General features: G+C 46.3%; 2 protein-coding genes across 9 annotated transcripts in view; one reads left to right on the forward strand and one right to left on the reverse strand.

Moving 5' to 3' along the window:
• Positions 1–750: 750 nt before the first annotated feature.
• LOC147019111 (uncharacterized) lies at positions 751–14,229 on the forward strand. The gene is made up of 5 exons (XM_085900110.1): positions 751–773; positions 2,902–3,388; positions 3,482–4,378; positions 4,553–4,654; positions 14,095–14,229. Exons 1-5 carry the CDS (start codon positions 751–753, stop codon positions 14,227–14,229), a joined length of 1,644 nt encoding a protein of 547 aa, XP_085756236.1.
• The window catches only part of LIG3 (DNA ligase 3), a 45,755-nt gene continuing 34,695 nt past the window's right edge, over positions 13,940–24,999 (reverse strand). For all 8 annotated transcript variants that reach the window (XM_085899429.1, XM_085899430.1, XM_085899426.1 and 5 more), the window contains 7 exons: positions 21,330–21,453; positions 18,161–18,303; positions 16,323–16,397; positions 16,074–16,220; positions 15,796–15,919; positions 15,381–15,583; positions 13,940–15,286 (listed from right to left, as the gene is read on the reverse strand). In XM_085899429.1, the coding sequence (XP_085755555.1) occupies positions 15,059–15,286; positions 15,381–15,583; positions 15,796–15,919; positions 16,074–16,220; positions 16,323–16,397; positions 18,161–18,303; positions 21,330–21,453 (1,044 nt within the window). In that variant the 3' untranslated portion in view covers positions 13,940–15,058. The remainder of the gene's footprint in view (positions 15,287–15,380; positions 15,584–15,795; positions 15,920–16,073; positions 16,221–16,322; positions 16,398–18,160; positions 18,304–21,329; positions 21,454–24,999) is intronic.

A 24,999-nucleotide genomic window follows, 5' to 3' on the forward strand; every position in this document is an offset into this window, starting at 1 on the left:
GCAAATAGGGTTTTAGGTTGTATTCAGAAGGGGGATCATTTATAAATCAAAAGAGGTGGTGGGTGTTAACATTGTCGAAGAATTTAGTGAGGCCACATTTAGAATATTATGTGCAGTTCTAGTCACCACAGTTCTGGTCACAAGGACATCGATGCCATTGGGAGGTTTCAGCGCAGGGTTACAAGATTGATGAAAATAGAGATTACAGGCCTAGCATTTGTGTAATTGTGTGCATTTGTACGGAGTGCTGTTGGTGGGGGTCTTGTCAAGGGGCGTTGTGTGGTTGATGTGTATTTTTCACCAAGCCCATTCCACCTACCCTGAGGGGAAGAAAATAAAAAAATAAATACATAAATAAACAAACTTTCAAATAAATAAACAAATACCCTCCCCCCCCCCAAATAAATTCTTTCATTAATTTAAAACTTTTTTTGCATTTTCTTCCTTGGATCTTGTGTGGATGGATTGGTGTGGTGTACGCGCAGGCATGATGGGCTGAATGGTCTCCACCTGTGTTGGATTTCTATACACTAGCCAAACCCGTGCTTCATGCAAAGTTTCTAAAGTGAGGGTTCATTAGGACGTCAATATATCCAGTGTTCACAATGTGATTTATGGAATTTCTTTGTATACAATGTTTCGTGTCACATTTTGTGTGTCAAATGCACCTTCTGAGGTAGTCAGTATGTGCAGAAGAGGGTTTTACATTGTAGACGCTGTTTTCTAGGAGTGGCATTTCGCCTCTCAGCGATGACGGTCTGTCGACGACAGACGTAAGGACATCAGCGAATGACCAATGATGTTATTACGCCTCAGCGATGACGTCACACGTCGCCATGCAAACGAATGTAAAAATTAGAAAATCGCCAAAAATTCCCAAACCTGTCCGTCTGGCGCGATCTCACATAGCCACAGAGCTAATGTACATTAGACCACAGAGCACCCGCACGCCGAAAGTGGCGACAATCCATCTGGCAGTTTTGGAGAAGATACGTCCACAAAATATGGCTTCGCATATTAATATAATAATGTACGTATATGTGTGTGTGTGTGTGTGTGTGTGTGTGTGTATATATATATATATATATATATATATATATATATATATATATATATATATATATATATATATATATATATATATATATATATATATATATATTGTTGCGGAAATGGCCCTTAGTGTGTTATTAAATATAGGATAAGCCCAGATTCCCCATTAAATGCCTGTTTAGCCAGGTTGTTCAGTAAATGAATGTTACATGTGTGTCGGGAGGTTCTTCTCCTTCCTTCTCTTCTCCATATGAGTCCCCACCCATCGCTCTGAGAGGGGGAGTGGCCTGAAGAAGGAAGTGAAACTGAAGGGAGGAGCCAGTCGGCTTTGAGGCGAGTGAGCACCGGAAAGACAGTGGTGGATCTGCCGAGGGAGTAAATGAGCCTGAGTGTCTGTCAGCTTCGTAAAGGGGCGCGCCCCAAAAGAAAAGGAGGAAGTGAAACTGAGAAGCGAGCGCCGAGTCTGCGATCGGCAGAAGGTGGGACTGCGAGCGCTGGTGTGGCGCGATCGGCTGAATAGAACTGGCTGTGTGTGAGTGAGCAGTTGGCTGGGAGGCGAGCGAGTGCTGGAAAGGTAGTGGTGGATCCGCCTGAGCTTCGAGTCGGGCGATCGGCTTTGTGGAGAGTTGTTTTGGCCGGCTGTTCCTCCTCGGCCATAGACCCAGCCTGCGGAGCCCAACACCTCGATTTGGCCTGATCTGGTGAACATGCCAGGCCTGGACTTGTATGCTGGACCTTGTGAAAAGCCAGCTGGAGCATACCACAGATTTTTCGTCTCGGGCCGTCGACCTTATGCGGGGTCTGAATGCGCCGAGGCTGCGTGCATGAGGGCTGCGACAAATGGACGCCGCCGTCATTTTGCCACGCGGCGTGTTCGAGCCGGGTGCTCAAATCCGTTGAAATCGGCTTGTCACGAGCCGCATTCGGGCCTTTGACACTTTTTCCTCTTGTCCATGAAGCATCACCAAGTACTCGTTGTCTTGTCTGCATGCTGTTCGTGTCTTGTCTGCATGTTGTCTAAGGCTTATCTCGTTAGGGTCCCCTTCGAAACCCGTAATCCATAGCTCCCGAGTTAACAACGGGTTATAGATTGATTATAACATTATCGTGAATGCTTTGCTTGTGTTGTGTTCCCCGATGTTTCCCCAGTAAATCTGGCTGAGTTATATGAGATTTGCCACCTTGAATTAATTCCTGCCACGCCGAGGAACGATCCGCTCTATTTGGATATAAAACCAAAATGGTTACAGACTGGCAGAATTTGCTCGGTCTCTGACAAAACCAGTCTGTAACCGGGGGCTATTCCCCCAACTGGTAAGTTCCAGGTGTACGTTGGTATCGCGATTCGAGGCGCGTGACCCGAGGCCTGTGCCGAACCAGCTGGCGTTATAACCCCGGAGATGGCGGTGGTAAAGTGACGCCGAATATTCAACATTTGGCCGTCAAGAGTCGGGTGCGAAAACCCAACTGGCTACGGATTGGAGCCGACTTGGGTGGCATTGGAATCCCCCCACCGTGGCTCCTTAACACTGGGGTCAAGAGTCGGGTGCGAATCCCGCCACCGCCGAATCAATAACAATTGGTAGTCAGGATTGGGATGTGAACCCATCCACCCCCATAAATTTGCAGGACACTAATTCAATAACTGGTGTCGTTCGCAACTCGAACATTTGTTACGAGAGGCGCGGAAAAAATAAAAAAAACCCTCTCTTGCAAATTCAAAATTACCTTTGATATTATTTTGAGCGGATCGGGTGTAAAACTTCGAAATTATAAAGAAATAGTCGCAAAATGGCGGCGCGGCTCCACTTCAGCGTGACACAAGCGTGAGAAGGTTCCTATAAATAGCGCAACGAACCACACAGCACGAAGAAAACGTTCCCGCCCACCGGTTCAAACCACGTGGACACGGTATGCGCCATGGCAAACGAATCAGGACACCAATGCGTACATTGGTGAGATTCATACACGATTGGCGGATGCCTTGGAGCAGTGGAGGTGTGGTGAGAATTATATAGAGGAGTTACAAATTAAATTGGCCGAGGCACAACGGCACGCAGACAAGGTTCAGGAAAATTATGTGCACGGGGAGTCACAACAATTGGCCGATGCACAGGAACGAATTTGGGGGCTGGAAAAGGACTTTGCCAACACAGAGGAGGAGCAAATTAGTAACTCCCAGGATAGGAAGAGCTTGGAGGAAGAATGGAAGATAAAGCTGGAAAAGGAAAAACGGGAACACGATTTGGAATTGAAACAACTGAAGGAGGAGATAAGAGAAGGCGATCAGATAAGAGAAAGCCGAGAACAGAAGATAAAAAGAGGAGAGAAATATCTGGAGCAAAGGAAGGAAGAATTGTTGGAAAAGTCAAGACAGTTCGAAGAACGACAGGGAGAAATGAGGAAAGTAGAGTGGAGTACCCATAAGTTGGAACAAGAGAAGAGCAAACTGAACAAAAGAATAGAAGAAGAGCAAATTAATAACTCCCGGGATAGGGAGAACTTGGAAGAAGACTGGAAAACAAAGCTGGAAGAGAAAAAACGGGAACACAATTTGGAATTGAGACAACTGAAGAAAGAGGTAAGAACAGGCAATCAGATAAGAGAAAGCCTAGACCAGAAGATAAAAATAGAAAAGAAATATCAGGAACAGCTAAAGGAATACGGTAAGAAAATGTACGAAATGAGGAGGGAAGCATGCGAAAGAGGTGCGGAGATGAGAAAGGAATTAGAAAAAAAAGCTTCCGAGTTACAGAAACACCAAAACAGAGAGAGGGAATTACAAAACGAGCTGAAGAGGTTAAGTGAGGAAAGAAAGAGAATGGAGAATGAAACGTTAAGGAACCACACTGTGCAGATCGAACAATTAGAAGCCAAGGCAAGATTAAAGAATGAAATGGAAGAAAGAGTAGTGAAAGAACAACGAATGAAGCAGGAAAGGGAAATCAATCAATTGAGGGAAACGACGAGATTGGAGAAGGAAGAACAAGAGAGACAGTGGGAGAGGAAACAAAAAGAACATGAATTTGAAATTGACCAACTAAAGGAGAGAGCAAGGTTGGAGTATGCACAGATGGGGAAAGAACAAGGAATGAAGCAGGAAAGGGAAATCAGCCAATTGAAGGAAACGACGAGATTGGAGAAGGAAGAACAAGAGAGACAGTGGGAGAGGAAACAATACGAACATGAATTTGAAATTGACCAACTAAAGGAGAGAGCAAGGTTGGAGTACGTGGAGATGGAAAAACTCTGGAAAGATAACGAACAACTAAAAAGGGTCAGAGAGGAAGAACAATTCAAATGGAAAGGAAAATGGAGCCAGCAAGTAGAACAGCACAATAATATGGGATGTGTGGCATCACCACAGGGAGGAATGTTAGTGGTGCGGGACTTTATTGACATCACTCGTCGGATGACACCACAATTAGAGCAAACCCTGGTGATGGAGACATTGAGGGAGCATACGGGGTTGTTGACGAATGAAACACATTTTGAGCAGGTCCAGCATGTGGAGCTGATAGCCTCAGAGGAGTGTGGCAAACCGATGATGAGCAACCTGCTGGAGAGATGCCACCGGACTGAGGTGACTGGAACGAAGCAGGTACGTGGGCACATGCATACATGGTGCGGACGATGAGCTTAAGGTAGGAAGTGGATTTTATGTTTATGAAGAGACTGTCCGATGGGGTGCACGTATGCATGACCCCTGAATGTGTGTGTGGAGTGCCTGTGAATGAATGCTGTGAGTCCACAGTCCAGACTACAGCACTGGTGTGTGCTGCCAAGGCCGAAACGTGTGTGGGTACCCACGTGGCATTCGGGAATGTTGTCCTTGAGTGCGAGGCGGTTGGTCAGTGTTCAGGCAAGGTTGAAGGTGTGGAATGCGAACACCTCGCCTTTGAGTGTGTGCAGCCTGCTTTGAGTGAGAGTCCTGAGCGTGGAATGAGTGGTGACGTAGGAAATAGGTTAGAGGTGCAAGGGGAAATAGAAATGTCACCAGGACAGAAGACACAGGGGACGGAAACTGTGCTGCATGACGTGATTGCGTTTTCGTGTATCATGACTCGCCCGCTAGGGGTGGCGTTGATGTACATCCGGACTGGCAATAAAGCAGAGTTACTGCTACGCTCTCGCGCTCCATGTTCCGCTGCGCCTCGGATACCACAATTGGCTGACGAGGATGGTTGATCGACGAGTCACGGCGCATGGACAGGTGCCCGTTTTTGTCGGAGACGACTTCGAATTGTTTTCAGAACAGTTGGGGTGCTATTTCCACGTGAATGATGTGGTCGACGAGAGCAAACAGAAGTCGATCTTGCTTGCCTCGCTATCGGCGGAACATTATCGACTGCTGAATGATTTGGTGGCGCCGGACAAGCCCAGTGGGGACACGCTGTCGTTTCGGGACATTGTGCAGAAGATGAAAGCACACATGGTGCCGGAGAAGTCATTACAGCTGGCTTGATACCAGTTTAATCGCCTTGCAAAAGGTACAAAGGAGCGCGTTGCTGATTTCGTGGCGCGAGTGAAGCATTCTTCCGTGGCCTGCAAGTTCACGGCAGAGGAGCGTTCAGCTCGGCTCAGAGATCATTTTATTTCTGGTTTGCAAGATGCAAAAATGGTTTCGGCGGTTCTATGGCTGAAGGGTGAAGCCATTACATTTACCTCGGCGGTCTACACTGCTGCAGCTGTCGAGCAGACTCTCGGAGATGTTCGGGCCATCACCGGCCGCAGCTTGCCGGATGGCCTGGGGGCCCATGTGGTGTCGCGAGCGCCCCGGGACGCACGTACGACCTTCGGTGCGGGTCGGGGCCAGACGTCGCCGCGCGGCCGCACGAGCAGCGAGGTGACCCCACGGACGTGTTTGAGATGCGGAGGTCGACACCTGCGCCGTGTGTGCCCGTTTAAAAGCACCGTGTGTTTACGTTGTCATGAGGTGGGTCATCTGAAGCGTGTGTGCCGAGGGGCGTCGGCCACCGTTAAAGTCGTGGACGGCGATGTGCGAGGCGACTCGGGGCGGCGCGCCCGATGACGGTGGAAGTCAAAGTGAACGAAACGCCGGTCACGTTCCAGGTCGATACGGGAGCAGCGGTGTCGCTTATCGGCGAACAGACCGCGCGTAGACTCAACGGCTTGAAGCTTATCAGGTCAAACCTCACGCTGTTCACGAACACCCGCGAGAAGATAACGCCAGTCGGGATGGCAGACGTGTCTGTGCGGTACCAAGGCCAGGTCGCCACGCTTCGGGTGTACGTCGTACGGGGGAGGGGGCCGTCTCTCCTCGGCCGAGATTGGATGACCCGCATCAGGCTAGACTGGGCCGCAATTCACCTTGTGCAACCCGTGCCGAGCCAGTGGGAGGATCAGTTGGAGGAGATTCTTCAAAGACATCAAGGGTTGTTTAGCGACGACCTTGGAAAACTCAAGGGCATGGAGGCGAAACTCTTCTTGAAGGAGGGGTGGTTCCTCGGTTTTGTAAACCGCGTCCGGTGCCGTATGCCCTGTGGGACAAGGTCAAGGGTGAACTGGATAGGCTGGAGGCCTGTGGAGTGATCGAACGGGTGTCGTGCTCAGATTGGGCCACCCCGGTTGTCACGGTGCTGAAACGGAATGGAGACGTCCGATTGTGCGGGGACTTCAAATCCACGGTTAACCCTGGCTCAGCGTGGAGCAATATCCACTGCCGTCAATCGAGGAGATATATGCGCGATTGGCGGGGAGTCAATACTTCACGAAGCTAGACCTGCGTGATGCATATTTTCACCTGCCGATGGATCCCGGGAGTAGCGAGCTTTTAACAATCAACACGTGTCAAGGACTCTATCGATATACCCGACTCTGTTTTGGGATTGCTTCGGCCCCAGCTTTGTGGCAGAAAGCTATGGATCAGGTTTGCATTGGCCTGCCCGCTCAGACCTACCTGGACGATGTGCTCATTGCGGGGAAAACGGCGGACGAGCATCTTGCGAACATTGCCCGAGTGCTGACAAAGCTAGAAGCGTGCGGCCTGCGCTTAAACAGGGACAAGTGCGCGTTCTTCAAGCAGCGCTTGGAATATCTCGGGCACATCATCACGCCGGAGGGGCTGTTGAAAGGTCCTCGGAAGGTGGAGGCGATTCAGCGCATGCCACCGCCTCGCGACAAGACGCAGCTGCGCTCGTTCATTGGCATGGCCCAGTATTACCAAAGGTTCGTGCGCGGGCTCAGCTCACAACTTGCGCCGTTAACGCGGTTGCTCAAGAAGGACGAGCGCTGGGCTTGGGGGCCTGCACACCAGGCGTCGTTCGACCACGTCAAGCGGCTGCTCACAGAGGATACGGTCCTCGTGCACTAAGAGCCTGCGCGTCCGCTCCTATTGGCATGCGACAGCTCTGCATATGGCATCGGGGCAGTACTCTCCCACAGGATGGACGATGGTTCCGAGCGGCCTGTTTGTTTTGCATCCCGGACCCTGTCCACAGCAGAGCGCGGATATGCCCAGATTGAGCGTGAGGCTCTCAGCCTCGTCTGGGGTGTGCGGAGGTTTCATCAATATCTGCTGGGGCGGCATTTCACTTTACAGACGGATCACAAACCGCTTCAATTCATCCTGAGGCCCGAATGCGGGGTGCCGGTGGTAGCAGCTGCGCGAATACAGCGGTGGTGTCTGTTTCTGGGTGCTTACGATTATGATATTCAGTTCCGAAGCACCGAGAAGCATGCTAACTGCGACGGGCTCTCACACTTGCAGTGTGCGGAGGGTCCAGCTGCGTCTGAGTTGGGCGACCGGGTCGATGTGTTCGCGCTGGACCAGGTCCAAAGCGGGCCGGTCACGGCCAGGCAGGTCGCGGGGGAATCCGCTCATGATCCGGTGCTTGCCCGTGTCGTCCAGGCGATTTCTACGGGGAATTGGAGCGATCTGCCTTCGACACCGGCATTTCAACCTTTCACGTCACACGCAGCGAAGCTGTCGTTGGTCCAACGGTGCGTAATGTGGGGAATGAGGACCGTGATTCCACCGAGGTTCAGGCAGCGGTGTTTGGAAGAACTGCATGTCAGTCACCTTGGCATCGTGAAGACCAAGAGTCTTGCTCGTAGCCTGTTGTGGTGGCCGGGGTTGGACAAAGACATTGCGCAGTTGGTTAAGCATTGCGCCACGTGCCAGACGGATGCTGATAACCCGCGTCGAGCTTCGGGTCTCTGGCCTGTGCCAGACCGAGCTTGGCAGAGGGTCCATGTATATTTTGCGGGACCGGTTAATGGCAAGATGTTTTTGATTGTGATTGATGCATTCTCTGAATGGCCGGAGGTTGTAGTAATGCAGCATACTTCAGCAAACATTACAGTGGAGAAGCTGCGGACGATCTTTGCTAATAAAGGGTTGCCGGAGATCCTGGTCTCTGATAATGGTCCGCAGTTCATCGCGGGTGTATTTGATGAGTTTATGTGCCAGAATGGTATTCGACATCTAAGGTCCGCACCGTATCATCCTGAGACGAATGGCCAAGCTGAGTCGTTTGTCAAGATGTTGAAGCGGGCTTGGCGCAGGGGGGGGGGGGTGTTGCGCCTGTGCAGGCGGTGGTCGATGTCTTTTTGCTCCACAGGAACGCAGTTCATCCTGTCACGGGTGATTCGACGGCCATTCGTCTCTATGGACGGGCTTTGCGGTCCAGGCTGGATTTGCTACGACCTGGAGGGTCGGGGAGTGGGGCGATGTCGCGTCCGACGCGGCTGCGCAGCTTAGAGGTGGGGCAGCGGGTAATGGTGCGCGATTATTTCCACGGTTCCAAATGGGTGCCGGCGGTGGTCTCTGTGGTGCTGGGGCCGGCGAATTGCATGGTGCGGACTGATGGTGGGGATGTGTGGAAGCGGCACGTGGACCAGATGCATGATCGCTGTTCAGCGTCACCCCCCCCCACACCTCCCCGAGCCGAACGGTGCGGGACCCCCACCGGTAGTGTCGCCGGCACCTGACGTTGTATCGCCGGGGCTGGCTGGGCCGGCGCCGGGGGGGGGGGGGCTTCGCCTGATGCCGTCCTACCCGGGGACGTCGAGCAGGCTGGGCAGTCGGGGGTAGCTGGTGTTGCGGAAAGTGTGAGTCCGGCGAGGGTGTCACCTCGACCGGGCCGGGAGGCGTCTGAGCCTGGGCTGTCTGGTGGCGCTGCCCGTCCGAGGTGGGTCAGGGTGCGGCCGCGGTACTTGGAGGATTATGAGTGTTGATGAGTTTCCGATGGTCATGTGATTATCCGTTCATTATGTGACGGGTCATTTTACGAGGGGAGGAGTGTGCTGTGTCACGTGATTGGGTTTTCGTATATCATGCCTCGCCCGCTAGGGGTGGGAAGAGTGTGCTTCTGGTCGCGCAATAAAGCGGAGTAGATGCTGGCCCGCGTGCTTGCGTCCCACCGCACCTGGTACACTCTACCTCTCAACTATATTTCAATAAGCTTATTTCAAATTATAAGTAAAGTCATGGAATCCATCATTGCTGCTGATGGCAAGTTTTTCTTCTTTTCAAGTAGCCTGATCTCTAAGCAATCATTTGGACTCTGACCGAGTCACAACTCCAGATATGCTGCTGCTCCTCTCTCAGCAATATTTGAAGGCTCCAACTCTCAAATAAGAGGTCAGGACTGTTTCCCTGGATGTATCTCGGCATTCAATAATCTGGCATTCTGTTCTGCTGGCCCAGCTGGCTGCCTGTGGCATAAAAAGCAGCCTTCATTCCTGGCTTTAAAACTTCCTCCACTCACATAGTCAAAATATTACCATCAACAAAAACCTCTCCCGTCCTCTCCCAGTGGAAGGATAGGACACAAGAGGGTTCTGTGCCCCAAGGCAGTACTTGTGCCCAGTGTTGTTCCTCATCTACATTAACATATCTGATGCTCTGAAAGACCTTCCATTTATTTTTGCATTGGACTACACACTGTGCCTTACAGTACCTTCATTCATTGACAGGCAGGTAACACCTGAATCACTCTATGCTAATCTGGAATAGATTAGATGTCCTCATAACAAAAGGAACAAGAAAAAGAGCAATCAGAGATTGCAAACCCTCACCAGGACTTCTTTTGAGTGATGTATTTTTATAGGTTTTAGGGTAAATCAAATATGGCTGCCAAAACCATGTGACCTATGATATCATATGGGTGAACCTTTTGTTCTTATTGGACAGGCTGTCATGCCTGTAATGTTTTGCCTCAATTTGTTTAGCCACTTCAGAGAAGATTTTGGAAGGTTAAAAAGAAAAAGATATGGCTGCCAAATCACTTGACCGATTACGTCACAATTTTTTTTTTTCTGTAGACCATTTTATCCCTAAATGACCCTCAAAAATGTTCATACTGATTGGATGTGGCGTTCTACATATGCAATTATGACGTCAAAACGAAGGCACCTATGACGTCATCAAAAAATCACACTCATTCCCCATGAGCAGTACTTGCTATTTACCAAGTTTCAACTTTTTCCTTGGTGCAATTTCAGAGATAGAGGTCCAAAGTTTTTCCGTTTTTTCAATATGGCTGCCACACCACGTGTCCTATGACGTCATAATCATTGAAACATTCTACATGAGTGGTTGCACCAATGGTGAAAATTTCGTCTCAATCCAACAAGCGGTTGCGGAGAAAAACACGAAAGTTCTGTGCGGACAAACAAACGGACCCAAATGCAATACCCTCTCCTCTGGCGAGGGTAACAAGTCTTTCAATCCAGGCAAATCTCAGCATCACTCTGTCACTGCAGAAGGGTTGAAAAAAACCTAACCCATCTGTCCATTTCCATGATCAGTCACTGGAAAGGTTCAGTCTCTTGAACCTATATGCCTCACCATCAACTTTGACCTCTTTTTTTTTTTTCAGCTAACTACATCATAAAGCAAGCTTTCAAAGCCAGCCACAGACTGTCGTTCCAAGTTATTCCTTGAAAAATCGGCACTACTCATAACCTACAAAGCCTTTGTCCAAAGCTCAATGGAGTTCTGCTCTCCCCTATGGATTGGGGTCCAGCAGCACATCTGTCTCTATCCTCACGGGGTGCTTGGAATCTAAAGCTTGCAACATCATTGGAATCTCCAAAAAAGATTCCAAAACTCAAGGCTTGTTGTTCTCAAATCATAGGCAAGTCAGTGACCTTTTTTTTAAAAACACCTCTCCCTCAGTCGAGCTCCCTCTCTCTGATGTCAACCTTCTATCCCTCCCAGCTTCACAGGATACACATGCACTTCCAAGAATCCCCTCCTAGCTAAAAGTCCCAAAATCCAGGCTTTCTGCACACCACTGCATTTATCCTCCATTCTCCCATTTGTAGAACTACCGACCAGACGGTTCAATCGCACTCTTCACTCCAGGGATTCAAAGCAAGTGGTGCACCAACCACCATCTCCTGTCATTCTCCATCTCTGTCTTTTTTGTCCAAAGTTTCTCCAATCTGGCTGCCACACCACGTGACCTATGACGTCATACATTCTATACGAGTAATCATGAAAACATTATACATGAGTAATCACACCAATGGTGAAAATTGTCTCAATCCGACAAGCGGTTACAGAGAAAAACATGAAAGTTCTGTGCGGACAAACAGACAGACAAACAAACGAACCCAAATGCAATGCCCTCTCCGAATCCTTTGGCAAATGTAATGATGGCATGCTTATTGATACATCTCCCTCTGCCGGCACTGCCCCAGAACAGCAGATGTAGGTTTGCATAGTCTTGGCTGGGGTCTAATCCAGGGCCAAACACTTCGAAAGGGATCACATTTCAAATCCGTTTATCTTTTGGAATGATCAGAACAATTGGAAGCAGGATTAGGACATGACAGCAATGGCCCAAATACGCATGTTTGTTCAGAATACATGCAAGTACAAGCCTTAACATGTCCTCAGACGGAGGTTATTCCATGCTGCAACGTCTCCGACCAACAAAGCAGGTTCGTAATAAAATTCCATTTGCTAAAAAAACCCCACAAACCGACATTACACAACACGGATGTCTGCCTACAAGGGTGTGTTTGAACTGCATGAAAGAGGCAACAAAATGGACCTGAGAAATCATTGCATAAATGATAATAGATGAGGGGGATAAAAAAGAATCGACACCAAACATTCCTGATTATACATATATATATATATATATATATATATATATATATATATATATATATATATATATATATATATATATATATATATATATATATATACACATATACACATATACACACACACACACACACACACACACACACACACACACACACACACACACACACACACACACACACACACACACACACACACACACACACACACACACACACACACCTGTGTTGTCATCCCACCAATGAAAAACCTAGAAACCAACTCGGGTAATGTGCGACGTCTGAACTTCATTTTTGGGAAAACATTCTTGCCTCGACTTACTGGATATTCAGAGGTTTCCTTTATACATATGAAACACCAATCGACTCACAATTTTAAAGAAAGACCATTAACATAAACCATATCCTTCAGATTGATATAGTACTGTGTATGGATGTATATGTCACTTTCATTCACCATTTGTCTGTTCCCAGCTACCGCAAAAACGGCTGAACCGATCGCAAACATTTTTTGGGTGTGTAATCCTGGGACCCCTTGGAGTAAAATAGGCATAAATATAATAACATGACCCCCTTGACGGCTCCCTTAGGGAGCGGGTGCTTCGAGTAGATATAATTTGAAACAGGTTAAAATGCCCTTTTGATAGGGTGGGGATCATATGATGTTGGCTGTGGCTAACAGCATAAAATTTTCAAACACAATTTGAAAAAATAAATATGGAATGTTTTAATATTAGTTTTTATGACGACGAGTTATGATAATTATTGTTTGAACATCGAGCTGACAGGTTGTCTCTGGCTGCAAGATTGTAGAAGGTTCCTGAAGTTTCCAAAATTTCACAATATCAGTGCACTGCACGATATATATATTTTTTGTGTAATCGCATTGGAAACGCGTCATCACAGGATTATAGACAGTTAACTGAAAATTCCTCATTTTTTTTTCTTCTTCTTCTTCTTCACGAGCACATCAGATTATCGATTGTCCACCTCGTTTCCTTGCAAGATCCTCCACACCCCCAATAACATGACAAAAAGAATATTCATGTAAAAGTACACCGTGCAACCCAAGTTGGTTTGTGGGTGTTTCAACTTCTCTATCGATACAAAAAAAATTCCAAAGGAAAGGAAATGACAATTTGCCACTTTCAGCCTACGATATCACGTAATTGTGAAGATCTTAAACACACTTCCTGTAGAACAGGATAACGGCACACTGAGAATAGAGCTACATCTTCCTACTGGGCAGATTAACAGTATTCTATTTCCCATGTCATGAAATCCGACCAGCATTACCTGGATATTATACCATACGGTATACCGTCTTTTGGTGGTAGAATTAAGCAGACCATCTCATTTGCATTTCCCTATTTATGTGAAATATATGGGGGGTTTTTTTTTGCTCAAAATCAGGCTTTTGGACCATTATCTTAACAAAATAATGCCAACATTAAAAAGCAAAATGCTTCAAAGATTAGGTGATTTTAGAAAATATACAGAGATTACAGAAATAAATACTGGCCATCTGGAACATGCAAATATAACTGATATAGAGTGAAGAATCATTCAATGCAAACAAGGAAGAATAGCTAGAAGGGCTATGATTAGAAAGCACCATCGATCAAGTATGCCATGGTTGGTGTGAACGAGATATGCAGGTGAGAGAACATGCTAATTATGCTGTGGCTATTAATATAACCAAGCAAAGGGGTCGTAGGGTGAAAGTGAAGGCAAGCAGGTCAGACATGTGATCAGCTACCATACACATTTCTCACAAGCCAAGAAATAAGATAAGGCCAGATGGTTTCCAAAAGAAAAATTCATTTGAGCAGAACACAATATATCACAACGTTGACTCCTCCAATCGCAAATCAACAACACCATGTCACATTCTTAGATCTGAAGCTAACTGGTTTGGAACCCTGACTCAAACTCACCCACGATTTTCCCCACCAGGCAACCAAAGCTCTTGTGTCGGGACAAGCTCTTGTGTGGAAGCCGTGTGGGCGTGCGCATGGGCCAGGAAACAGCCTGCATTCCTGCACCTCTCAGAGCGAGTCTCGGCAGGCGAGTGGAAGCACGTCACATTGATTGGGTGCTTGCTGTGGGTGACCTCTTTCATTATGAATGTCTCTGCTGCTGTGTCCATTTGCTTTGATAGTTAAAGATACTAGCAACGTACAGGAACTCTGCATCTTGCTATTGCAGTATTCTGTGTCATTACTCTAAATAACAACCCCCACCCTCCAATCCCCCATCCACCACCCGCTCCTAAGTAACCCAAAATTAAAACTAATAACCATGTTTACCTTGATATCCAAAAGAGTCTTGCAATATACTTCAACTCATTTTCACATAAAGTACAACATATGGAAGGGACTCCCTTATCCTTGTTAAATTATAAAAGGCATGCTCAATTCCTACTGTGGATAAGTTTCGGAATTAGCTCGTGTTACAGGATGGTAGCGCTTATAACATAATGCACACACGTGCATGAAAAACAACATAACGGAATGGCAGTATATCCTTGCACGAAAAATTCCCATAACAGCAACTTCAGTTGAGCATCCTAAGCCAATGTTTCATAAAGATGAGAGGCATCGATCGCAGCATTTGGTGAACAAGCAGAAATTGCAGAGCTGGAGTGCTTGTGTGGTCAACAGTCATGCTCCCATCACATTACACAATGATATCATCAGTTTCCTTTTGTAATACTAAACTAAAGTCATGAATTTACTTCCCTTCCCAAGAGAAGAAAATCAATAATTTATTGATCTTTGCAAGGGTGGCAAAGTTCTTGAGGAGGAAGCAGCATGTATTAAAGGGAAAAGGTAAAGAATGGCAATTGTTTGGTTCGATTTTGGAAAAAGAGAACAGCAAGGATAACAAATGAGGGAAGTCGAAATTTAAGGATGAGGGCCTAGCATGGCAGAACAACTTTTCGCCTCTTGATACACTTCCAGATCCAATCGACGGTAACAGGTTGCGCCTCGCCAGCATTCCGGCCCACAACATGTGTGGCTGTGGCCAGTTCATGATCAGGCACCAGGTCTCCGTTGTAGGCCACAAAGTACCTGCGTGCTTGCTCATATCCTTCAACTGTGGATGGTAGGAACAGCCGCACTCCAGAGAAAATATCCAGCAGTGTCTGAAGCAAAACGAGCAACACGTACCGTATTAATATTCAATAAGAGTGTTACGAAAGCCATCTGAAACCAATGGGCACAACACATTGCTCGTACCTGCTCAGGCTCATAATCTTCCACTTTGCGCTTCACTCCTGCTGATCTTGTTGTTTCTTTTATATTTTGCATTTTCTCAATCACATTTTTCTTTGGGTTGGCTTTCACTGCCGCTGCCTTTCCTGGATCAGCTTTCACTGGAACAGCCTTTCTTGATCTAGCCTTTGCTGGAGCTGCTGCTCCAGCCTTAGTGCCTCGTGATCCTGGAAAGATAATCTCAATCACTGCTAAGTTATATCACTCCCTGCAGCATGTGAAATAAGTGAAAGTATTTGAAGTCTAAAGTCCTGACCAAGACTCCATTGATCAACCTTCCCGCTGTTAACTGTATACCTATTATCCAATTCAACAATCTGTTCTTCCATGAGCCTCTATACCTGTAAAATAAAAAGCTAAATCTCTGCGACCATTTTACCTGCAATCTGCTTGTTGTCAGTGCGACCTTCCCTGGAAGGGCTTGAAGGACTCGAGCCAGAAGTTTCTCCCGTTCCAAGCAACTCAGTTGCAACAAACTTTTCCTTCGACTTTGAAAACAAAGTCTGAGGAAGACAAAAATAGCCAAACGTGTAAATCGTTGTTGTTAACAAAGTCTTATTGTTTGCAAAACGCAAAGCAGTGAAAAAAAGAAGAAGTTATTTTGCACGTTTGGTTTTGGGCACACGAGACTGAAGAAAAAAAGTTTGTTGAATAGACCTGCAGCTGAGGAAGGTTGGTGGCAGTTTGCCAGTCCTTATCATCACGGAAGCGTGTCACTCTGGGAAAACGGATTGAGATTCCCCCTGCTGTGTGAGCCTCAGCCTTGGAGAACTCCGCACCAGTGATTTCCCACACGGGAGCATTCTGCCACACCAGGATAAATCATTCCAATTATCACAACCTTGTTATGCCTTGCAGGAATGTTTTATCCCATAGCATAAGAAAGCTTGCAACAAGACATAATACCTTTGGGTCAAGTGATATAAAATCAGGATAGTAATTCTTGTTTATTTTGAGCCAGCCAGGAATCTTCTTTGGATCCTAACATGGGGAATATTGGGATACAACAGTCAAGTAATTAATAACACTAAAAGGGTGAGGTGCTTGATCTAAAAGGGTGAGGCATGTGATATGGAACCTTCTAAGCAAAAAAAATTAGCTGAAAAACACTGGAGCATCAACTACAAAATGCAGAAAAAGCTTAAAGGAGAACCCAAACGCAATTTATTTTTTTCTGAAAACCATCGAGAATCATTAATCACAGTCTAATTTAAAGAGAAAAAGAATTTGAAAATTATTTTGCCACTCACAAAGTGGCGATTTTCGATTTCGCCAGTGATGTGACATCTGGAAGTCATATTGATCTGAATGGCAGCTTTACATCGAGAAACAGTGCATATCGAGCTCGGATTCAGATACTGATTCCACCATCATGAGCAACACTGATGGTTCTCAGAATGTTGAAGCTGATCAATGGGATTTTCAAGGAATGGTTGGAGCCAAAATTAACGATGGAAACACTTGCAGGGGGATTATGGAGCCGTATTATTTTGAGCCTTGTGCGAGCGATTCAGCGGAAGAAGGCGGATGTGTTGTTGAAGAAGAAAACACTGGTTTATGTTCATTACAGAGTGGTAGGTTTTGATTTTCCGTTCAGTCGGCGGTTTATAAGGGAGGGTTTGAGGGAGGGATAAGGGAAATCGGTTTATATATTACTCGAGCAGAAATACCCATCATCGCCCAAAAGCCGACACCGCCGAGGCGCACTCAGACACCGCTGACAAAATGGGTGACGAATACTTTGGCCCACCATCGCAAACTGACGAGGTGTCTTGTCCCATTTCATACTTTCCCCGGACGGAATTTGTGGCCGTGTCTATGCCATGTCCCACTGTCATGTCCATGAGGCATCGATGTCCCGCCCCAGTGGAGGGAGGAGTGGTGCTAGGGAATAGGGGTGTGTGGTGGTGGTGGTGGTATTGTGGGGTTGATGGGGGATTGTGAGTGTGATGTTTGATGGGGGATTGTGGTTCATTTGATTTGTAGAAATTTGTGTTGATTATAATAGATAATTATTTTGAGATGCTCTTGTGGCAAATGCTCAGCAATGGCAACAGGTGTTTTATTCACCACTCAAATCGCCCTTTTGCATATGCTGGTGGCTAGGTAGAGATGGTCTTACAGTTTCGAGGAACAGCTGTTTCTTCTGTTTAATCGTGGGTATGGCATCTTCTCTCAATAGTAGCGGATAACCACAAGATCTAGCCATATCTCTTGTTTCACATAAGTGCTCTGTAAAATGTTCTGAGCACAAAAACGTACAATTTGTAGGCCCGATCCACACGTGGGTATTTCTGACAAATCTCGTCCAATTTCTGGCAAACTTAGGGTCTTTCGGCCATTGGTGCAGCATGAAACCATCTCAGTTTGTACTACTATACAAGCACCAAGAACACAACTCGGCATATTTGTGGAAAATCTAAAATTATTCACCGTTTGAGTTAAATTGTACCGAGATGTAACCTGGACACAGTACAGATATGACTGTCCACTTCCTGACCCGACATCACTGCCAATCTGAAGAAGAAAAATATTTCGACTTTTAACCGCAAATTTACCGACTTCATAATTTGGAAATCGGAAAAAGACACATCATATCGATTTGTAGGGTATCAAGGGATAAATTAGCGTTGAGGTGGTCTGAGCATTTTGGGTTCCCCTTTAAATTTGAGTTTTGAATGCACAAAATATCATGACATCAAGATACATGCAAGATGTGGTAGACAGGAAGTGCAGTGAGACACCTTGCTTATCTTGATCATATCCAGATCATTCTGCAGTCTTGCAAGTGTTGCATCATCCAGACCAATGCCGCACTTACTGACTGTGCACCATACGTCCAGGGCTGGATCATAGCATCCCATGAGGAACACAGACATGATGCCTCCTGAAGAATACAGGCACACAATTTGTGAATCTTATAACCATTCACTTTGTGATGCACTATTTCTATCATGAGATTCTCTTCCCTGGAATGCAAATTTTGTAATACTATCATGTGGATGGCAGACGACGCCAAGCAGCGATGTCGGTCCGTGATTTAGCGCAAGTCTGGCACCATGACGTTTATTAATCAGGATTACTTTACTTTCATCCTGCATCCGAAATTAACCCAAACTTTGTCATGGCAAAATGGCAGTAATGAAGTGCACACAGTCACTTAAGAAATGCATTTCTTGCACAAGACAGTTTAATAAAGTCCCAGAAACACAAACAGAAACTACCCCAGCTAGTGTCCCAAACAAGCCTGGTGTTGGCTTAGTGGTTAGGGTGGTGGCTTGGGATCCTAGGGTCCTGAGTTCAAGCCCCGTTGGCCACTGAATTAAAATACACCAGGAGGTTGATTCAGCCTGTCATCCTTCCGAGGTCAGCAAAATGAGTACCAGTGTACTGGTAAGGGGGACACTGCATCAGCGGCATAGCTGCGTCCCAACCAATGATGCAACCAGCAGCCACAGGCTGCACTCGATAGAGAGAGTGTCCCAAACATACAACAGCCATTCACTTGAAAAACTGGAATGGCACTCGGTAGAAAGCATACCTCTGCCAGGCTGAACAGTTCACGTTTTGTATCCCACTGATAGGCTGGATCTGAACCAAATTCTAATCGGCTTGGTCTTAGCACCTACTCAACTCATCCACCAGGTTTTGTCATAATCCATCCACAACCATTTGAAATATCATCCGAGGCTCGATACTGTATATCGTTTTGGCCCTCTCTCTCAATGGTGAAGAATGACTTCAAAAATTATCTTATCCAGATCAAGATCTTCACCAAAATTGAATCAATTCGTCTTGGTCACATCCCGAATATATTCATCATCCTTCGGCCGAATTCATCCATAACTTTGAGATATCGTGCCTTGTATCGTTTTGGCCCCATCTCTCAATGGCAAAGAATCACTTGAAAAATTCTAGTATCTGGATCCAGATCTTCACCAAAATCTAATCAATTCATCTTTTTCACACACCCAACCTGTCCACCAAATTTAGTCAATCCATAACTTTTTGAGATGTCCTGCTCACAGAAAGACAAACAGACAGGGGTGAAAACAACTTCTGTTGGTGGTGGTGGTGGTGGTGGTAATAAGGCAGAAGGAAATTAAAAAGGCACAATGCAACAAATCAAGGCTGCGGAAAACTCAAAGGTGCAGCCAGTGGGGTGAAACAGAGCCAGCAAAGTAGGATACGTGAATAAAGCCACGTGGAGCTGTCCAACTAAGTACTACAAGAATAATGGGCAGAGTGATCCCAGCGAAGAGGCGAACAGTGCAACAGCATATCAGAGGCAAATCCACCCTTCAGCGGCGTTAGATCTAGTTTAATCGCAGGATGAGTGCTTTTATCGTGCTGAATCATGCCCCATTGTGTCGCTCGGCAAGAACCAATATCAAACTAGAACGGCACTCAGTAGGGCGTGCACCTCAGCCAGGCTGAACAGTTTACGTTTTGTATCCAAATGATAGGCTGGATCGGGATCCACACCTGGACCAAAATCGAAGCAGCTTGCTCTTGTCAACTAACCAACTCATCCACTTAGATTTGTCACAAGTCGTCCACAACTTTTTGAAGTATCATGCTACATATTGTTACCCTCATAACAAAAGTGCAGAAGCTTCATCAACGAATAAAATGACTTAGGCACTTTTGTTGAGGGTGACGATATCATTTTTGGCCCCATCTCTCAATGGTGAAGAATCACTTAAAAATTCTCCTATCCAGATCCAGATTCGGATCTTCACCAAAATTAAATCAATTCTTCCTTGTCACACACCCAACCTATCCACCAAGTTTCATCCGAATCCATCCATAACTTTGAGATATCGTGCTATACATCGTTTTTGGCCCCATCTCTCAATGGGGAAGAATCTCTTTAAAATTCTAGTATCCGGATCCAGATCTTCACCAAAATCGAATCATTTCGTCCTTATTACACAACCAATCTCTCCACCAACTTTCGGCCGTATCCGTCCACAACTTTGTGAGATATCCTGTTCACAGTCAGACAGGCAGACGGACAGGGATGAAAGCACAACTCCGTCTACCTTCGGTGGTGGAGGTAATAAGGTCTGGTCCATTAGGAAGTGCATACCAATCACCTTCATGCTCGCGTCATTAGCCAGTACCCACACGATATACGATTAAATCCTGCACGCCCAAGCAATCAGCTGAGAGGAGGGTGATTCACCCCACCACCCAAGCCCCCTACCCTCCCCCAACCGCAACGAAAGGGGCTTGTCCCAATAGGAATGTGCTGTCTAGCACTTTCTTTCCTACCTGTGGTTTTTTTTTTTTCTTCCCCTCTCTGTCTCTGTCTCTCTTCCTCACAGCCTTTTGGCTACTGGTTGCATCATTGGTTAGGGACTTGGCAATGTCAATGATGCAATGCCTCTATTACTAGTACACTGGTGCTCATTTTGTGGACCTCAGAAGGATGACAGGCTGAGTCAACCCCACCTAGTATCAACTCAGCGGCCAACAGAGCTTGAACCCATGACCCAAGGATTCCAAGCCAACCACCCTAACCGCTAAGCCAACACCAGGCTCCTACGCGGCCCCGTCCAATTCAACAAAGGTGGAACACATGGACAAGACATATTAGCCTATCAAATCGAAAGGCCCGTCCCCCCAGCGAGCCACACAAAAGACAACTGAAAACTCTCACATGCACTTATTATGCATTCAGAGTCGTAAACATCTACATAAACAAACGGTGGCGAATGCCTTTTGTAACCGACCCATAAATGTAATACATTCTGGCTATAAAAAAAACAAAACAAAACAAAAAAAAACCTTGATTGTACACAGATATACATATTATTTGCTCTTAATTCCCTATTTTTTCAAAACAGTAATCATGGCGAAGACAAACATGGAATTGATCTTCGTAAAAAAAATTTCTTGATATTTCACCTTTGCTGCCATGTCCATAGTATGCACCAAGAACCACCAGGTCAGCAGTATCAGCCATTGCCCCAGAGTGCAAGTAATCCTTCTTCACCTTCAGCCAGTGACGCTTTCCAGGCTCATAGACGGACTATAAAGCAGGGATTTGGAAAGGAAGCAAAGGATGTAGAACATGGGGATGCAGGTCGGGTTGAGACCAGACAATAATACTGACTTATGTGAAGGAGCAATGCAACCTGGTTTTTCTCAACATTTTGCTGACAATATGTGCATGAAAATATTGTGACAGTTCTCAGAACTGAGACCTCAAGGCAATGGCACACAACATATAGCTGTACCAGTCAGTTATTTCATTATTACTTCTTTGAGAATAACCCTCCCCTTGTGTCAAATGGCCTACAAAGGGAATATGCATTGTGAGGGATCAGTTTGGTTTTTCCCCCATTTTCTTCTCCAGACAGGAACCACTCCACACATGACCGAGCACACGCTGCTAGCAGCCTAATTTGCAAATGCGCACCACATCCTCTTCAAATCTGCGTGCCACAACCAAACTGCCATTTCCACCACCATAGCCTTCTTCATCCACAATGCCAGCAATAACCACCCTGCTTGCTTCAGATACACATTGGACTTCATTGTTAGTCAAACACCACCATTCAAGCTCACCTTTCCAGCCTTCCACCATGATCTACATCACCTCACCCAACAATGACGCTTCAACTCCACAACCAGACAAACCTCATATGTCTCCACCACTACCCATCGCCTTCCTGCACCTTGGGACCATCAACTCGCTTCGTCAACGGACAGATTTGATTCACGCCAGGACCCTAGCCCAGCACCATTACAAACGGAGCCGTTTACACCAAGGCGCAAGTGTGCGCTTGCCGTTCCTTCACATTCCTCTATCAGCAGGGACTGCCCTGCTATCCAGCAAGCCATCCACACCCTTCCCGGGTGTTCGAGCGACAGATGGGGACCGCTGCATGTCGGCCCCGTGTTGAGTCAGGAGCTGATATGTGTGGCACAGTCAGAGGACAACTGAAGGAGATTCCAGCACAGCAACATCACAGGGAAGGTGACGTCACCCCGGACCAATGAGCACGCCATGCTCGGAGGAAAGAGGGCGGTGTGTGACACGTGCTCCCAGGAACCACTCCCACAAGAGGTGGGGATTTGCCCTTGATCCCCACAAACTCCACCACCCACGCACGGCCTTCAAGTAGACGCTGGTCATGGGGCGAGTTCTTCTGCTGGAGAGAATTACAAGGAGAGCCTCTGGACCGAGAGCTGGTGATGGTTGCTGCAGGGCAGAGTAATCGTTTCACAGTTCATGGATGTTTGCTACCACAAGGAACGTAACAGAATGACGAGGAAGCAGATGAAGTGCCAAGCAATCCGGGGAGCAAGAGGCAAAATCAGCAATCAGAGATGATAGGTAGTTCTGATTCTCACGTTCTTTCAATTTTTTTTCCGCCGATTTGTCTACTGTAGACGCACAAGAGTCATTAGCGAGGGCAAAGCCCGAAGAAATGCTCTTTTTAGAGCAACCATGGGCTTACACTCTGTCTTTCTCACTCTATGCACCGACAGTGCATCTCACGCACACCTCTTCATCTCACACCCAGACCACCCCCCCCCCAATGCTCTTCATTACTCCCACCCTTACCTATAGTTCTGCTCTTTCTCTGTACTGCATGAATGTGCATCATTGTATGTCTTTTGCTGCACCACATGAATACTGTGTGCCTGCTGTATGAATACACCCTGTAAATAAACTCCTTATCCTGGCTGTGCCACAAGATTTTTCCTCTTGCTTCCTTATAAATACACAGCCTGGTGTTGGCTTAGTGGTTAAGGTGGTGGCTTGGGATCCCATGGTCCTGAGTTCAAGCCCCGTTGGCTGCTGAATTAACACCAGGGGGTTGACTCAGCCTGTCATCCTTCCAAGGTCGGCGAAATGAGTACCAGTGTACTGGTCCCGGTGTATGCCCCGGTTAGAATAGGTGTACCATATCCCTGTGTGTCGTAAGAGGCGACCAGGGTTGGCGTCAGGAAGGGCATCCGGCCATAAAACATTGCCTCAAGAAAAAGCCAACCCCTGCACCACAGGGAAAAATGGCTGTAAAAACGGTCATTTTATTTTTTTTATTCCTTATAAATACACCAATGTCAGTTGTTCAGTTCCACCTGCTTGTAGTGTCCTTTTTACATTGGTCCAGCAGTCCGCAGTATTATTAGAAGGGAAGTTTTACCCCCATGTGATCTGCTCTCAGCAGCTAGTGTGCACTTACTGTATTGCTCAGCAGTAATCCAAGTGTGCGCTGACTGCACAAAACTTGGTTAATCTAGTCAGCTCTTCAGGTAAATGGTATTAGATGGGTAACCATGTTAGAGTTGACAAAGTTAATTGTCGTTTGTTGTTCTTCAGCGACCCACCGGGCCACCAAATTATCTGCAGTATATTGGCTTACAGGGCTGGGTGTTCGGGAGGAACTCCAGTGTTTCCCTTTGCGGTAATCCCCGAACCCTGAGTCCGTAACAATATTGTAAATGTAATTTGAATATGAAATCCTCAGTTAACAGAACTCCACGGTCTAACAGGCTACGGATCTTACCGGGCTGTAGCTGCTTGACTTAGACTGCTGGCTTAGAAGGGTTATGCTTAGAGGTTCCAGTGATACCTTTCTATTGGCATGGTAACCTAACTGGAGGCCATGCCCTTGGCGCCGCACCTGGTGAACTTCATCACCCATCTAACACCATCTCTACTGTGAAGCATGGTGGTAGCATCATGTACTGGAGATGCTTTTCAGCAGCAGGAACTTGGAGACTTGTAAGGATAGATGGAACGATGAATAGAGCCAAATCCAGGAAAATCCTTGAGGAGAACCTGCTTCAGAGTGCAAAAGACCTGAGACTGTGGTGAAGATTTTCATTCCAACAGGACAATGATCCCAAGCATACAACCAAACCAACACTAAAATGGCTTCAGAACAGAACGTGAAAGTCCGTGAGTGTCCCAGCCAAAGCCCAGACTTGAATGCCATTGAGAATCTGTGGAAAGACTTGAAGATTGTTGTTCACCGACACTCCCCATCCAACTTGACAGAGCTTGAGCAAATCTGCAAGGAAGAATGGGAGAAACTTCCCAAATGTAGTTGTGCAAAGCTGATACAGACATACCCAATAAGACTCGAAGCTGTAATCGCTGCCAAAGGCGCTTATACAAAGTATTGACTTCAGGGGTTGAATACTTATTGATGCAAGACATTTCAGCTTTGAATTTTTAAATAAATTGTAAAAACACATTTTCACTTTGTCATAATGGAGTATTTTGTGTAGATTGGTGACAAAAAAAAAAACTTAAATTTAATCCATTTTAAATTTAGACTTTAAAACAACAAAATGTGAAAAAGTCAAGGGGTGTGAATGCTTTCTGAAGGCACTGTATGTAGTTAATAAAGATCAAATCTGCAACACCACCCCTAAATAATAAATAAGTGAATAAAATAAAAAAGTTTAGTACACCAAATACTTTCTAAAAAAGTATGGAAAAAGTGGACACAGAATTTTCATATCATTACAATGGCAAGTATGTTGTGGAAACGACTTCTCGGGGAGTAACTTTGCGTATTATGGGGTAGTTCTCTCCAATATTGCACATATTAGC

Source organism: Eptatretus burgeri, chromosome 10, assembly GCF_056783735.1.
Source record: "Eptatretus burgeri isolate ZD-2024b chromosome 10, Ebu_testis_v1, whole genome shotgun sequence".
NCBI classification, from domain to species: domain Eukaryota; kingdom Metazoa; phylum Chordata; class Myxini; order Myxiniformes; family Myxinidae; genus Eptatretus; species Eptatretus burgeri.

Bases quoted from the DNA above. Each gene is read 5' to 3' on its own strand.
- LOC147019111 (XM_085900110.1), top strand. From the start codon at position 751: ATGACGGTCTGTCGACGACAGAC. The intron at 4,379-4,552 runs GTAGAACAGCAC...CATTTTGAGCAG, and splicing joins AAGGAAAATGGAGCCAGCAA to GTCCAGCATGTGGAGCTGAT. The intron at 4,655-14,094 runs GTACGTGGGCAC...TTTCCCCACCAG, and splicing joins AGGTGACTGGAACGAAGCAG to GCAACCAAAGCTCTTGTGTC.